Here is a 13000-nt window from a genome sequence, read left to right on the forward strand (position 1 = left end):
AAGAAATGACAAGGAAATTAGTAAATGATGACAAAAAGCAGCTCTTTCCCATTTTCCACAAGTCGACTTTCGTTGATTGGCAACATAAGGCGGTCATAATTACTAAGCTAGGCACGAAATTGACTAGAAAAATTGTATTTGCATAATTATTTCAGTTTATTACTTGCTAAAAGATAAAATCTTGTAAAAGAAACAGCCAATTTGCTCTTGTTTAGTTTACTCTTTTAATAACAGTAGTCGACGCCAATAAAGGAGGAATTATTGGTGGATTAATCACCATGGAGGAGGCTCCCTTTGGGGAAGGAGTAAAAACCATGTGGGAACTTGGAAACCGACAAGGGCACATCCTGTGATTTACCTTCCTGAGCAGCTGAGGGGCTGGAGGTTTAGGGACGAGAATATAGTCTGGCGCAAGCTGGGACACCTCGTTAAAAAAAAAAAAAAAAAAAAAAAAAAAAACAGTAGTCGACGAGGTATCATTGATTTCCGAGAGTCAAGGTCTTACAGGTTTGCTAATCATTCCCCCTCCTTCTTTTGTTTTTTCCTGCTGGTCAAAAGGTTTACACTCTACACAATTAATTTGCAATGATTATATGAGGTGGTTTTAATAATACAGAGATCAAATTGATAGGATATAGCAGTTATTCATAAGGTTCTGAAATGCACAATACATAAAAGTGCATTTCGATCGAGTATCAAGTATTAAAAGAATATACGTGTTTGTGTAAAGCATATGTGTAATTGTGCGTTTTTTCAATTTTTAATATTATTTTAGATAGTTAAAAAAATTTAATTAGATTTTTTTTTATTTTTTATTTTTTTTTGGTGTAAACGTCAAAACCCTACAATTACTGTATATAATTCATTGGCTTGGGTGTTTTGGGTTAGTGTGATGTTTGTTTGGCTCAATTTGCATCATCATCATTATTTTTTTTTTAAAGTTATAAAAATGGATTGAGCTTTGTTAAGCTAATTTTGACACAATCTTTTAAAACAAATGCTTTGACATTTAAGCATGTTTATGCAGTTAATGAAATGAGTTGACCGCATTATCATGTGTATACCTCACATGTCAAGAGTTTCGAAAACACATTGAGCATAAGCGGGTATAGGCGAAATATATGCATATATTTTAGAACACTAGTTATTCAAGAATATAATTAAAAGGCAAATCCTTTAAAGTAAAAGATAATTTTCCAAATTAGTTTTAGAACATGTATAGTATATAGTACTAAATTGTTGTATGGTGGGGATTAAAATTAATATTTTGGTAGATTTTGATATAAATTTGATAAAATGTGTAATTGAAAAGATGTGAATCCAATTAAAATTAATTGCGAATTTGATTTAAATTTAAATTAATGTTAATCCCTACCTGAAATAAAATTTTATTGTTCTTCTTATATCATGATTGCGGTCCAACGTACTATATAAAGCATGCTGATAACCGAAAAAAATCTAATCTTCCACATGTCATCATTTTGTTCAATTCCCAAATGGAAAAAGTCGTGGACCGCTTTAGACCAGCAAAAGTTCAAAAGGCCAGGACTTTTGGGGCTAATTCATGAAAAGATGAGTAATTTCTCCGAATAAATTCAGAAATTTTCAAAAGATTTTTAACATAAAAATATAACCATTTAGGCAATGAGATGTTAATGTTATTGACAATGACATAAAAATTATCTGATACTTTTTTTTTTTTTTTTGAAAAATTGGTTGTACAGGATACAATTCAGTAATGAGAAAGAAAAATAATTGGACATTTGATTCCAATTCGATAGAGATTAAAATCATACTTTTATCAGTTTTTGATAAAAGTTAGCCCTTGTTTGACTACTATTTTTCCAAATCTCATTTTTTTTAAAAATTCATTTTAATAATACATTTTTTTTTCATAAAATAATTTTACAAGTAAATTAATTCAAAAATCTTCTCAATTTTAAACACACATTCTCTAAAAAAATTACTATTTCGAAACATATTTCCTCCAAAAAAAAGGGTCTCAAACAATGGATTTAATGAATTGTGTGATTAAAAAATTAGGGATTCCATAAAATATATGTTGACTTTGACTTTGAAAAAATTTAAATTATGATTTCTATCAAACATGGCTTGATCTTATAGTATTCAAGTTATCTTTGGAGTTTGCATTAACTAATGACATGCATAGATCAGTATCGCTCGAGAAAAAAAAGTTTTATAAGAAAGAAACATGTTTTAAATTAGTTTTCAACACACTATGTGTGAGTTGGATTTATTTATGAGGAATCATGCTATACATCTAGGCTCAAATTCAGATAGGACACATGTGATATGTCGATGTGTTATTGGACAATTTGAAAAATTAAAACAAAAATACCTAATCATTTTTTGACATATCAGTTTGTCTCTTCATTATCTGTTTTTCAATATGGTTAGGTGGCTTTATTCATTTATGAGTAATGTTAAACAATTAATTAAGGATGTTCCTTGTCATATACGCATGTGATGATCTCTATTGACGATAAGTAACATTATTTTTTATTTTTCATCAAGCCTTTCCTTAGCTTCTCTAATATCATTATAATTGATTAATTTTGAAAGTTAGTAGTAAATGTTCCATATGGAATCATATAAAACATATAGGGGATTCAATTACTCATTTTAACATGATTAACCTTTTAAAATAGAATAACAAGCATTTACATAGTAGCGAACACATTTAACTCAAATAAGCAATTAAATGTGACTAATAATAAAAAAAGTATACGGATTTCAAAATTAATAAACCCTCAATCTTAACAGTCTTTTCTTTTTAAAAAGGAACCACAAGTGTTAAGAATACCACATCATTCAAGGGTTAATAGTTAAATGGTCGAATCGAGGTTGAACCAGGGCTGATCCAAAATGAAAATAATAAATAAATAAATAGATTCATATACCACATTAAATTTTTTTTAATTAAAATAGCATTTTAAAATCAATTATTTAACATTCTACTTTTTATGGAGCAATTTATATCAAGTTGTGAAATTAGATGGGTCAAAACAAGTTTTAAAGCCATATATTGAAAACCCTACGTGGTTGCAGCAACTGGCTTTTCTTCCGTTCTTTAACATTTGCAGTGGCCAGCTATTCTTCCAAATAAATTCAGATGGGGTCGCCTCACTTGTCTTCTAGATTTTAGAATTCTCGCTACTTTGTCTTCTTTTTCAATAGCACATGTGTATTTGTGTATATAAGCATTAAATACTTGTATTTGTTTAAAGTTATTTTGGATTTTGAATGTTGAATGGACTGTCTGTAAATCATTTTCTTCTTCCTACTTCAGTTTTTATGGCAGAAGTATTGTGGAATCCGGGAAAACTGTGACCGGTTCACTGGTTTTCGGTTCTCAGGTCCACCACCGGTTTATTTACATTCAGGTTTTCTCTGATGACCGGACCGGATCGATCGAAAACGCAATTCAACAAAATAGAACTTTACTATATGTACACTATGGTGTACACTTTGTCACATGTCATTATCATATTGGACAGTTTAAATTTTAAACAGTTTTTTCATTCAATTGACATTTAACAACAATACAAGTGTCAAAAATCAGTGTACAAATAGTAAAGTTCAACAGAATAAAACCAAGAGCAAATCAATAAGGGAAAATTCCTAGACTGATGTTAAGGATAGCTGAATAGCATTATTATTCTTAGAAAAATACCATTGAACTTCCTAGCTTTTTACGTAAATATCTTTAAGATTCTCTAACTTCATTTGTCTGTCAACTGTATGTACATGTTGTTAATCTCTCCTTTCTCCAAGGCATTCAAACAAAACAATACGAAGATAAACCTTATGAATTCTTGATTGTAACTAAACCTTCTGTCTAGCTAACTATTATTCCCAACTGCCCATCATAGATTTTGTTCCAACTTTTTCTTGCCCATGGCGGATTCCATGCTCAACTATGGCCATCCAGCAGAAGTTCCCATGTTCAGAATTAACCAGGAATGTCTAGCAATATTAGTGCAAGCGAACGACAGTGACTCTCTTCAGCCATTTGGGGGGATGCCAGGATTAATGGAAGCATTAGAAACTAATGCAGAAACAGGAATAAGCGGCAACGCCGGAGATCTTTGCCGCCGCCACAAAGCATTTGGCCCCAACTTATACTTGGAGGAGCAACCGTTTCCAACGGTGGCAGATGGCTTCTGTCGGCTAGCTTTGCTAGGTTTTAAAGACACTACAATAATCCTCCTTCTGTGTTGTGCAGTACTGTCTGCCGTAATTGGAATCAAGAGAAACGGGCCCTTTGAAGGGCTTAGGGATGGAGTAATAATACTATCAGCCATCTTGTTTTTCGTCTATTTTGGTCTTATCTGCAGATATATCAAGTCCAGAATCAGACGAAGAAGATTGTCAAAGAATAAAAAACTTTCTTGGGTGGTTCGACATGGAAAAGTGCTACAAATTTCAGATTCTGAAGTAGTGGTTGGTGATATAGTGTGCTTACAGGCTGGTAATCAGGTCCCGGCTGATGGATTATTTATTGAGGGTAACTCATTATTTAACGTTGACAGTGGTTTTGCCTGGAGCCATTCCAATTATTACAAGAATCCTTCTCTTTTTACTGGTGCTAAAGTGAAGGAGGGCAGTTGCCAAATGCTTGTGGTATCAGTAGGCAGGAACACGGAAAGAGGTCGGTTGTTGAAATCAGTGAGCAGTACCCAGAAAAATGATAACCAAGAATCCGGGCTGCAAGTCTCTATTGATAATACCAACTCCCGTCTGGAGAAAGTTTGGGTGAGTCTTTCATTATTGATTCTTGTGGTGCAGCTATTCGAATGTTTCCTTTCCAATTCAGACAAATGTGACGACAGTCACAACCCGGATCCGAAGGGTGTGAAGAACACAGTAGAGGATTTGATGAATGAATCGGCAAAGCTGATGAAGAAGCAAGGCATCAAAGGGAGTGGATTGGTTGCTGTTCTTAGCATATTACTCTTCGCTTTGAGAGATGGTTTGCCTCTAGGAATTTTCATCTCTTTTGTTTATACATCAAATAAAATGAAGTCCCACGGGGCCGTGGTTCGAAGACTTCCAGCATGTGCTACAATAAGCTCAATCACAACAATCTGCACTGGGATGACAAATGATCTCATTTTGCAGCATTCAGAGATGGCCGATTTGTGGATTGGTTTCGATTGTAATAAGGATGTCTCTACAGAAGTATCTCGAGAGGTCCTAGCTATTTTGCAAGATGTAGTTTGTGCTTATGCTTCTTGCTGTGGCGAAGGAAATGCTCTTTCCTATTGGGCTCGCCATGTACTTGGTACTGATATGGTTGATTTCAGTACTTCTTGTACTATCCTTGATAATAAATCTCTTGATCTCAATGATAATTCTTGTGGTTTGATGCTGAAGAAACATAAAGAGGCAGGCAGAGTTCTGCACATTCATTGGAATGAAGAATTAGAAAAAATAATATTCATGTGCTCGCATTATTGTCAGGGGGATGGAACCTTGCAAACCCTAGATGATGATAAAAAAGATTTGCTAAATAGAGAATTTCAGAAAATTGCATTCAATGGTCTCCAGGTCCTGGCCTTTTCTTATAAACAAGTAAACCAGGAAGAAAAGGATACATCGAATTTCAAAGAAGGCGAAATTGAAGAAAATGATCCGGATGACACTGAAGAAACCCTAAAGCCCTTGGAACATGGCCTAATCTTTCTAGCCCTGGTGAGCATGAAAAATCCGTATCCACCTGAGGTGAGAGAAGCAATTCAAGAATGTCGAGCTTATGGTGTTTCTTTCAAGTTACTCGTGGACACTGACATAACCACATCAAGAATTATGGCCCTTCATTCTGGAGTCTTAAGGCCCGAAGATGAAATTGAAGGAGCTGTAATTGATGCATCAGATTTCCGCAAGAGAGGCGAAGAAGAACGCATGAACGCAATAGATAAAATCCATGTAATGGCCAATAGCTCTCCTACTGACAAACTACAGTTTGTACAGTGCCTGAAACAGAAAAATAACGTAGTAGCAGTATCTGGTTCGTGCTTTAGAGATTGCCCATCCCTAAAGGAAGCTGATGTTGGGATTTTTATGGGTGACCTAAATGTTGCAGAAGATGCGGACATTGTTGTCTTGAACAAAAATTTCTTGACAATCTTTACCATAATGAAATTGGGAAGATGCGTATGCGAAAGCATTAAAAAGTTCTTGCAGTTACAACTAACTCTCAATATTACTGCCTTCACTGTCAACTTCATCTTTGCAATAGCTGGGAAAGAGGTGCAACTAATTTTTCCATTTCAAGTCCTGTGGATAAATCTAATTATGGATGTTCTTGGTGCCTTAGCTTTGGCTACAAGAATAGCTGAGATACCTGGAGACTCGGCTGTCAATAGTGCAGATGATCCTTTCATTACCAGGACAATGTGGAGAAACATAACAGTTCAATCCTTGTTCCAGATCACAACAGTAATGGTCCTAGAAATGAAGGGAAAAGTTTTTTTTCGCGAAGCCGATGAATCAGTGATGAAAACCATGATCAATAGCTGCTATGTGTTCTGTCAAGTTTTCAGTTTGATCACAGTCATGGTGTTGTTCAAGAAAAATAAGACTTCTGTGCATAAAAACTTTTTGCTAGTTTTAAGTGTTGTGGGGATGATAATTGTTGTTCTTGAGGTGGGGTTGATTGAGATCATGGCCATTATTGCTCACTGGGGAAATTTGAACTCCAAGCAATGGTGTATCAGTATGGGAATTGCAGCACTCTCGGTTCCTATAGGATGTTTAGCAAATTGAATTGCTGTTACCACAATATAGGTTATTTGATGTAGTTTTACACACTTTGTAATATTTGCACCGTGTAGAATACTAAATTTAAATAAATAAATGTGCTACTTTTTGAAACTATTAAACTTTTAATGAAGTAATTAAAGAAAAAATAATTTTCTACTTGAGTTCAATTAGTCTTGCTATCCCTCATTTATCAAACTTGTAGACGTATTGGAGTTTTAATATTTTTTTTTTATATGATTTACTCATGAAATGAGCGTCTTCAATGCTAAATATAAATAAATAAATATGTGTCCTCTTTAAAGAATAGTTCAATACTTCCTAAAATTTGATGGTCTATGTGTGTATTGTCTATTCAGACCTATTAGGCTTAATGCATTTTCTTAACCATCTCTAAGAAAACCGCATCATACGTGAATCCATCTCTTATAAGACCTTATGCATGCAGTCTATATTCAGGTATTTTTTAGTGTGTCACCAAAACATTAACATGAGCCTATGTTTGACTCATATTTATAAACCTCCACTCATTTTTTATTTCGAGTGACGCATGAGTACTACGTACTTATATATCCATCACATATTTCTATATAATCTATAGTTTAAATTGTTTATACATACTCCCTGTCCTTTCTTTCTCCCTTAAATTTTGCATTCAAATTTTTAGTTTTTATTTTTGTAAGACTTAGTGAGGAGGAGAGTTAGAAGAATAAAATTGGCTTTCATTTCATGGGACCATATCCGATGTACTTTTATTAAAAAATACATTAGTTGATGACTCATAATTTTTTTTTGACTCGAATGAGAGGGAAAAGGATAAGTAACTGCACCATCTGAGTAATACCAAAAGAATGGATTTTTACATATTATTTAATTATTTCATGTCAGTGTTTCATATTTCTACTCACACCGACTTGTGGAAATTGGATTCGAGGAACCCTTACGTACTTCTTCCCAGTTATGCTATTCTCTTTCAATTCCCACCTTGGATCTTTATTTATTTATTTATTTATTTTTTAAATGTTAGGCTTATTAACATTTTCTATCACATTATTCAATGAAGTCGTGATTTTGATATATTTTTTATTTGATATTTTATTATTGTACAATAGAATCCTTGTTCAAGTATTTTTAGCATTTAATTATTTAATATTTAAGTTCCATTAACAGTTTGTGTAAATTATTACACCAATCTCAGCTATCACTTAAAAAAATCAAGAAAGTAGGAAGAAACACATTTTAAATTGGTTTTCGATATACTAATTAAGTCATTTTANGTGTGTTTACAGGCAGGTAATCAGGTCCCTGTTGATGGATTATTCATTGAGGGTATTGGAGCTTCCTATAACACACGTTAATTTCAAACCGGATTGTAGAGAACGAAATTGTAATGACAATATCGAAGTATACTAGATCACACACCGAAAAACAAGGTTTAAATTGTAAAGAAGAACAAAAGATTAAACACTGAGGAACGATGTTTATTAATTCAACAATATGGAGAATACAAAGCAATCTAGCAATTGACTTTTATCTGTTACCCTTATAAAATGACAGATGAGCCTTGTATTTATAGGCTAACTTTAGAAAAGTCCTAAAAAGCAAGAAAATATATTACAATTAGGATACCCAATTTTAATAGGATCATGTTTCTTTATTCAACTTAGTTTCCTTGAAACCTTAGGTTAATATTCTCTTAGTCCAAGTCGAATACGCTTCTTCAAAAGACACCTATTTGAGTCATACTCCTAACAAGCTTCACATTGACTCAAATTCCGGTACAACGAACGAAACTCCTAGATTTCAAATTCGTTTGCAATGAAATGAACTGGTTGAATCTCCTCAACATAGTAACCACTCCATATAAACCAAACACTCGTTCTTTGCACGACGTCCACAACCGACACCCGAACCCAATTCCCAGGGTTCTCAATTTCTCCAAGGAATTAATGTTGATCACACAAAGCCGAAGCACACCCTGTAACAAGAACCAAACCAGATGCTTGATCAGAAGGCCCCTTGTTAGAACTGTTGCCTTCAGTATCCCCAGAAGCATCCTAGACATTGTTGACACCACGGTACCGACGCTCGATGAGTCCTACCCTAGTAATTGAACAAGTGTACCCGCTGAAATTGGTGACAAAATAGGATCACCAACGCTCTCCCTAGCAGTTTCTTGAACTGACTCAGAGCCCAAACCAAGAGATACTGCACAAAACTGAACTTCCACCACGGTACTAAACTTGTCCAAATGTCTCCTAACAGGTTCTTCAATCCCTTGCAAAATGTACAACTGGGATCTCCTTCGTCCCTCTAGTACAATCTGGACTCCCTTTCGGACTTTTAAGACTCCACTTCCTCCAGACAATTTATACCTTTTTGCATCCAAGGTACTTAGCGAAATGAGATTCCTTTTCAGGTCAGGAATATGTCGAAACTGATCAATTGTTCTAAATGTTCCATCCCACAGTCCCAATTTGACTCGATCGATTCCAGCAATACGGCAAGATTGGTTGTTTTTCATTACAACTCCACCTTACTGAACAACATTATATGTCTGAAATAAATTCCTATTGGAACACATATGGTGCGAACATGTTGAATCAAGAATCCACTCTTTTTAGGCCAAAATTCCACGTCAGATACCACGGTCAATATCACCTCTTCGCTATCTAAATAATTTTCAACTACATTGGTTTCGCCTGAATTTAAGGGTTGCGTTCCATGATTTGCAGCTAAATCACCTTTAGCCTGCAACATATTGCAATCCTTTCGAATATGTCATTTTCTTTTACAGTAGTAATATATCACATTGCTAAATCTAACTCTCGATTTGCCTCTTCGTCGACCACCTTGAGATACAAGAGCTTCCCCATCCATTAATGTAGCTTTAACCAAATGCTTCATCTTTTTCTTTGAGTATAAAGCATCATAGACATCTTCTATAGTCAAAGTATCTCGACTATATAAGATAGTATCTCGAAACGACGCATAAGATCGAGGCAGCGAATACAATAGGATCAAGGTAAGATCCTCTTCATCGTACTTAATCTCCAACGTATCCAGATCTGCAACTATTTCCTTGAACACGACAATATGGTCTTCCAATGACTCTCTTTCTACCATGCGATGTGAATACAAATTCTTCTTAAGAGCTAGTTTATTTGTAAAACTCTTGATCATACACAACTGCTCCAACCTCAACCACAGAGCAGCTGCCATTTTTTCCTTCAAGAAAACCTTGTACTGCGATCTAATTGCGGAATATCATACTTCAACTCAGCTAACTCAAAAGAATCTCAACCAATCCACAGAAAATCAATTGCTTAGCTCTGATACCACTTGCTGGGTAAGATCCTATAACACACGTTGATTCCAAATCGGATTGTAGAGAATGAAATTGTAATGACAATATCGAAGTATACTAGATCACACACCGAAAAATAAGGTTCAAATTGTAAAGAGGAATAAAAGATTAAACACAGAGGAACGATGTTTATTAATTCAACAATATGGGAATACAAAGCAATCTACCAATTGGCTTCTATCTGTTACCTTATAAAACTGACAGATGAGCATTGTATTTATAGACCAATCCTAAAAGAGTCATAAAATGTAAGAAAATATATTATAATTAGGAGACTCAATTTCAACAAGATTTTGTTTTCTTATTCAACTTAGTTTCCTTGAAGCCCTTGGTTAATATTATCCTAATCCAAGTCGAATACGCTTCTTCAAAAGACTCCTATTTGAGTCATACTCCTAACTGAGGGCAACTCTTTATTTAAGGTCGATGATGTTTTTGTCCATGGTGGTTCCAATTATTACAAGGATCATTCTATTTTTGCTGGTGCACAAGTGAAGGAAGGCAACTGTCGAAAGCTTGTGGTATCAGTTGGCAAGAACACGTAAAGAAGTTGGTTAATGAGATTAGTGAGTAGTACTCAGAAAATGATAACCAAGAATCTAGGTTGTAGATATCTATTGATAATACCAACTCCTGCCTAGAGAAAATTTGCCCGATATTTTTGGTGCACCTATTTGGTGAAATAGATTCCAAGTCAGTAGGTACTACTCGATGGTGTCATAGTTTTCCTGGTGAATTTGGCCTATTTATGTGCCATTCTAGTTAGTATGCGAGCAGATTCTGGGTGTTAATTTGGTCAGTTGGGCATTAGCTCTTGAAGATTTTGTTTGAAGATTTGAAATGGTTCTTCAAGTTTATAAGTTGGTAAATTAACACGGTGGCAAGTTTTGATCTACCAGTGGAAAATTTCAAGTTATGTTAGGCTATTTTTTTACTCAATTGGGCAATAAATTCAAAATTTGAACTTTCTCAAACTGCCCTTGCAGTAATGCAGAAGGGCTATGATTACGCCCAAAGTATAACTCGGTGATTGTAGTACGGCTTTGGGGTGTCGTATCTATAGGGAGATAGAAAATTGTTTAAAGGATCAAACAAACTGGGGTTTTCGTGATTTTGTGAAGTGAGTTTTTAATTTGAAGTGGGATTTAAATATCAATATTCAAAATAGTGAAGCACTGGAATTCACTCTCTCGGATTGGATCAATCAACATTAATTATTCCTACATTTTACTCTAAAATCAAGGTTCCTATAACATATTCCTACTTTAGTCTATTGAAATCAGATTAAGAAGCATCCATATACATCAAGCATATGAAAGTAAATAATCCATCAACGACATACATGAAATTGAAACTCAATAAATATTTCGATCAAACGATAGAAAGAGTGTGACTAATTCTATGAAAAATCTAATAAGAATTGAACCAATTTCAATTACTAATTCAAAAAGGGAAACCTATATTTATTTAATTTCACTTGCAATCCTGGAATTTAGAATTCCTAACAACATATTTCGCATTTATTTATTGAAACAAGATTCAAGAAGTGACAATATATCTTAAGCATAGAGCAGTAATCAAATCACGTCAATAATTCAATTGAAATTTAAATTCAACCAATATTTTAGTCATTCAACGGAAAAAACATAATTGAATCCATGAACAATTTAATAAAAGTTAAATAAACATCAAAAGTGTAATAATAAAGATGAAATCTAAATCCCAGAGTTATTCGACAATAAAAATCACATTATATGAAAGAAAAGATATTGAAATCACCAAATCCGATTGAGATCCTTCTTGGCTTCACCAAAGATTTTAGTTCTTCATGGAGTTTCTTGTGCCAAGGATGAGCGAAAAGGGTATGAGGCTGAATGGAGGCATTCTGGGACGTTTTTGGGGTTAAAACAGTGTGCAAAACGCGTTTCCACAAGAGGTTGAACTGAATAAGGAAAGTAAATTTTCGGCCAGAATTTTCGGTGCAACTGCTTTTAGTATTTTGACCATAACTTTCTCTCCCGACATCTGATTGAGGTGATTCAAGTTTCATTGGAAATCTAACTCAAAGTACTACAATCATGATAGAAATAGATCTTTCAAATTTGGACGTTTACTAGGTCAAACGTTGATCTCATTTTTCGGCTCAAAATCTGAAAATCCTTATATCCGGTTGGAATTTTATTTGTGAAAATATTATAGGCATATTTAACTTCTTTTGACTTCTAATTGCACCAATGGACTCCTAAATTTCTCAAACCATCATTCCATCGCCCGTCTCATTTATGAATTATTTGCAACTTGATCCCTGAACTTTCACTTCTTCTCGCTTTGGTCCTTTTTCATTTGTTTCTTCCAAATTTCACTGTTTTCACCAAAATGCAACCTAAACCAAAATATAAGAGTAATGCGTGCATTTTAGCATAATATAATCACATGAATGCAATAATTAAGAGGGGAAAATATGGTATTTTACACTCTTATCAGGCTAACTATTTATGCAGTATTGTGTTGTCCAAATTGGCAAAAAACTTCAGAAATGGGCAGATGTTCTGACCGACAGACTGCATGCTTAGATATCTTTCAATATTTAAAACTTTTTTGAATATTTGGTATTCGGTCTCCAATTGTTTGTCTCATAGTTCAAATAGTTGGCCACTTCAGTTTAGTTCTTATAACTGCCAACCTGGCTGTCCAATTTTGGTTCTTTGAGAGCAAGCAGCCTGGTTTGGCATTTTGGTGCTACTTGGAGTTTGGTTTTCAGTTTCATTCGACTTTGGCCAGATTTAGATTTTGGGCAGTTCGTTTCCAGCTTTAGTTTACGTATCACTGGAATCATCAAAATTTGCTCGA

The 13000-nt window shown here is 34.3% G+C and overlaps 1 protein-coding gene across 1 annotated transcript; it reads left to right on the top strand.

The window, feature by feature from the left end:
* The first annotated feature begins 3918 nt into the window (after positions 1-3918).
* On the top strand, positions 3919-8605 carry LOC111368349 (putative calcium-transporting ATPase 13, plasma membrane-type). The gene is made up of 4 exons (XM_022989579.1): positions 3919-6762; positions 7232-7242; positions 8073-8076; positions 8468-8605. Exons 1-4 carry the CDS (start codon positions 3919-3921, stop codon positions 8603-8605), a joined length of 2997 nt encoding a protein of 998 aa, XP_022845347.1.
* Positions 8606-13000: the final 4395 nt, after the last annotated feature.

The sequence above is a fragment of the Olea europaea genome, chromosome 19 (assembly GCF_002742605.1).
Source record: "Olea europaea var. sylvestris chromosome 19, O_europaea_v1, whole genome shotgun sequence".
NCBI lineage: Eukaryota > Viridiplantae > Streptophyta > Magnoliopsida > Lamiales > Oleaceae > Olea > Olea europaea.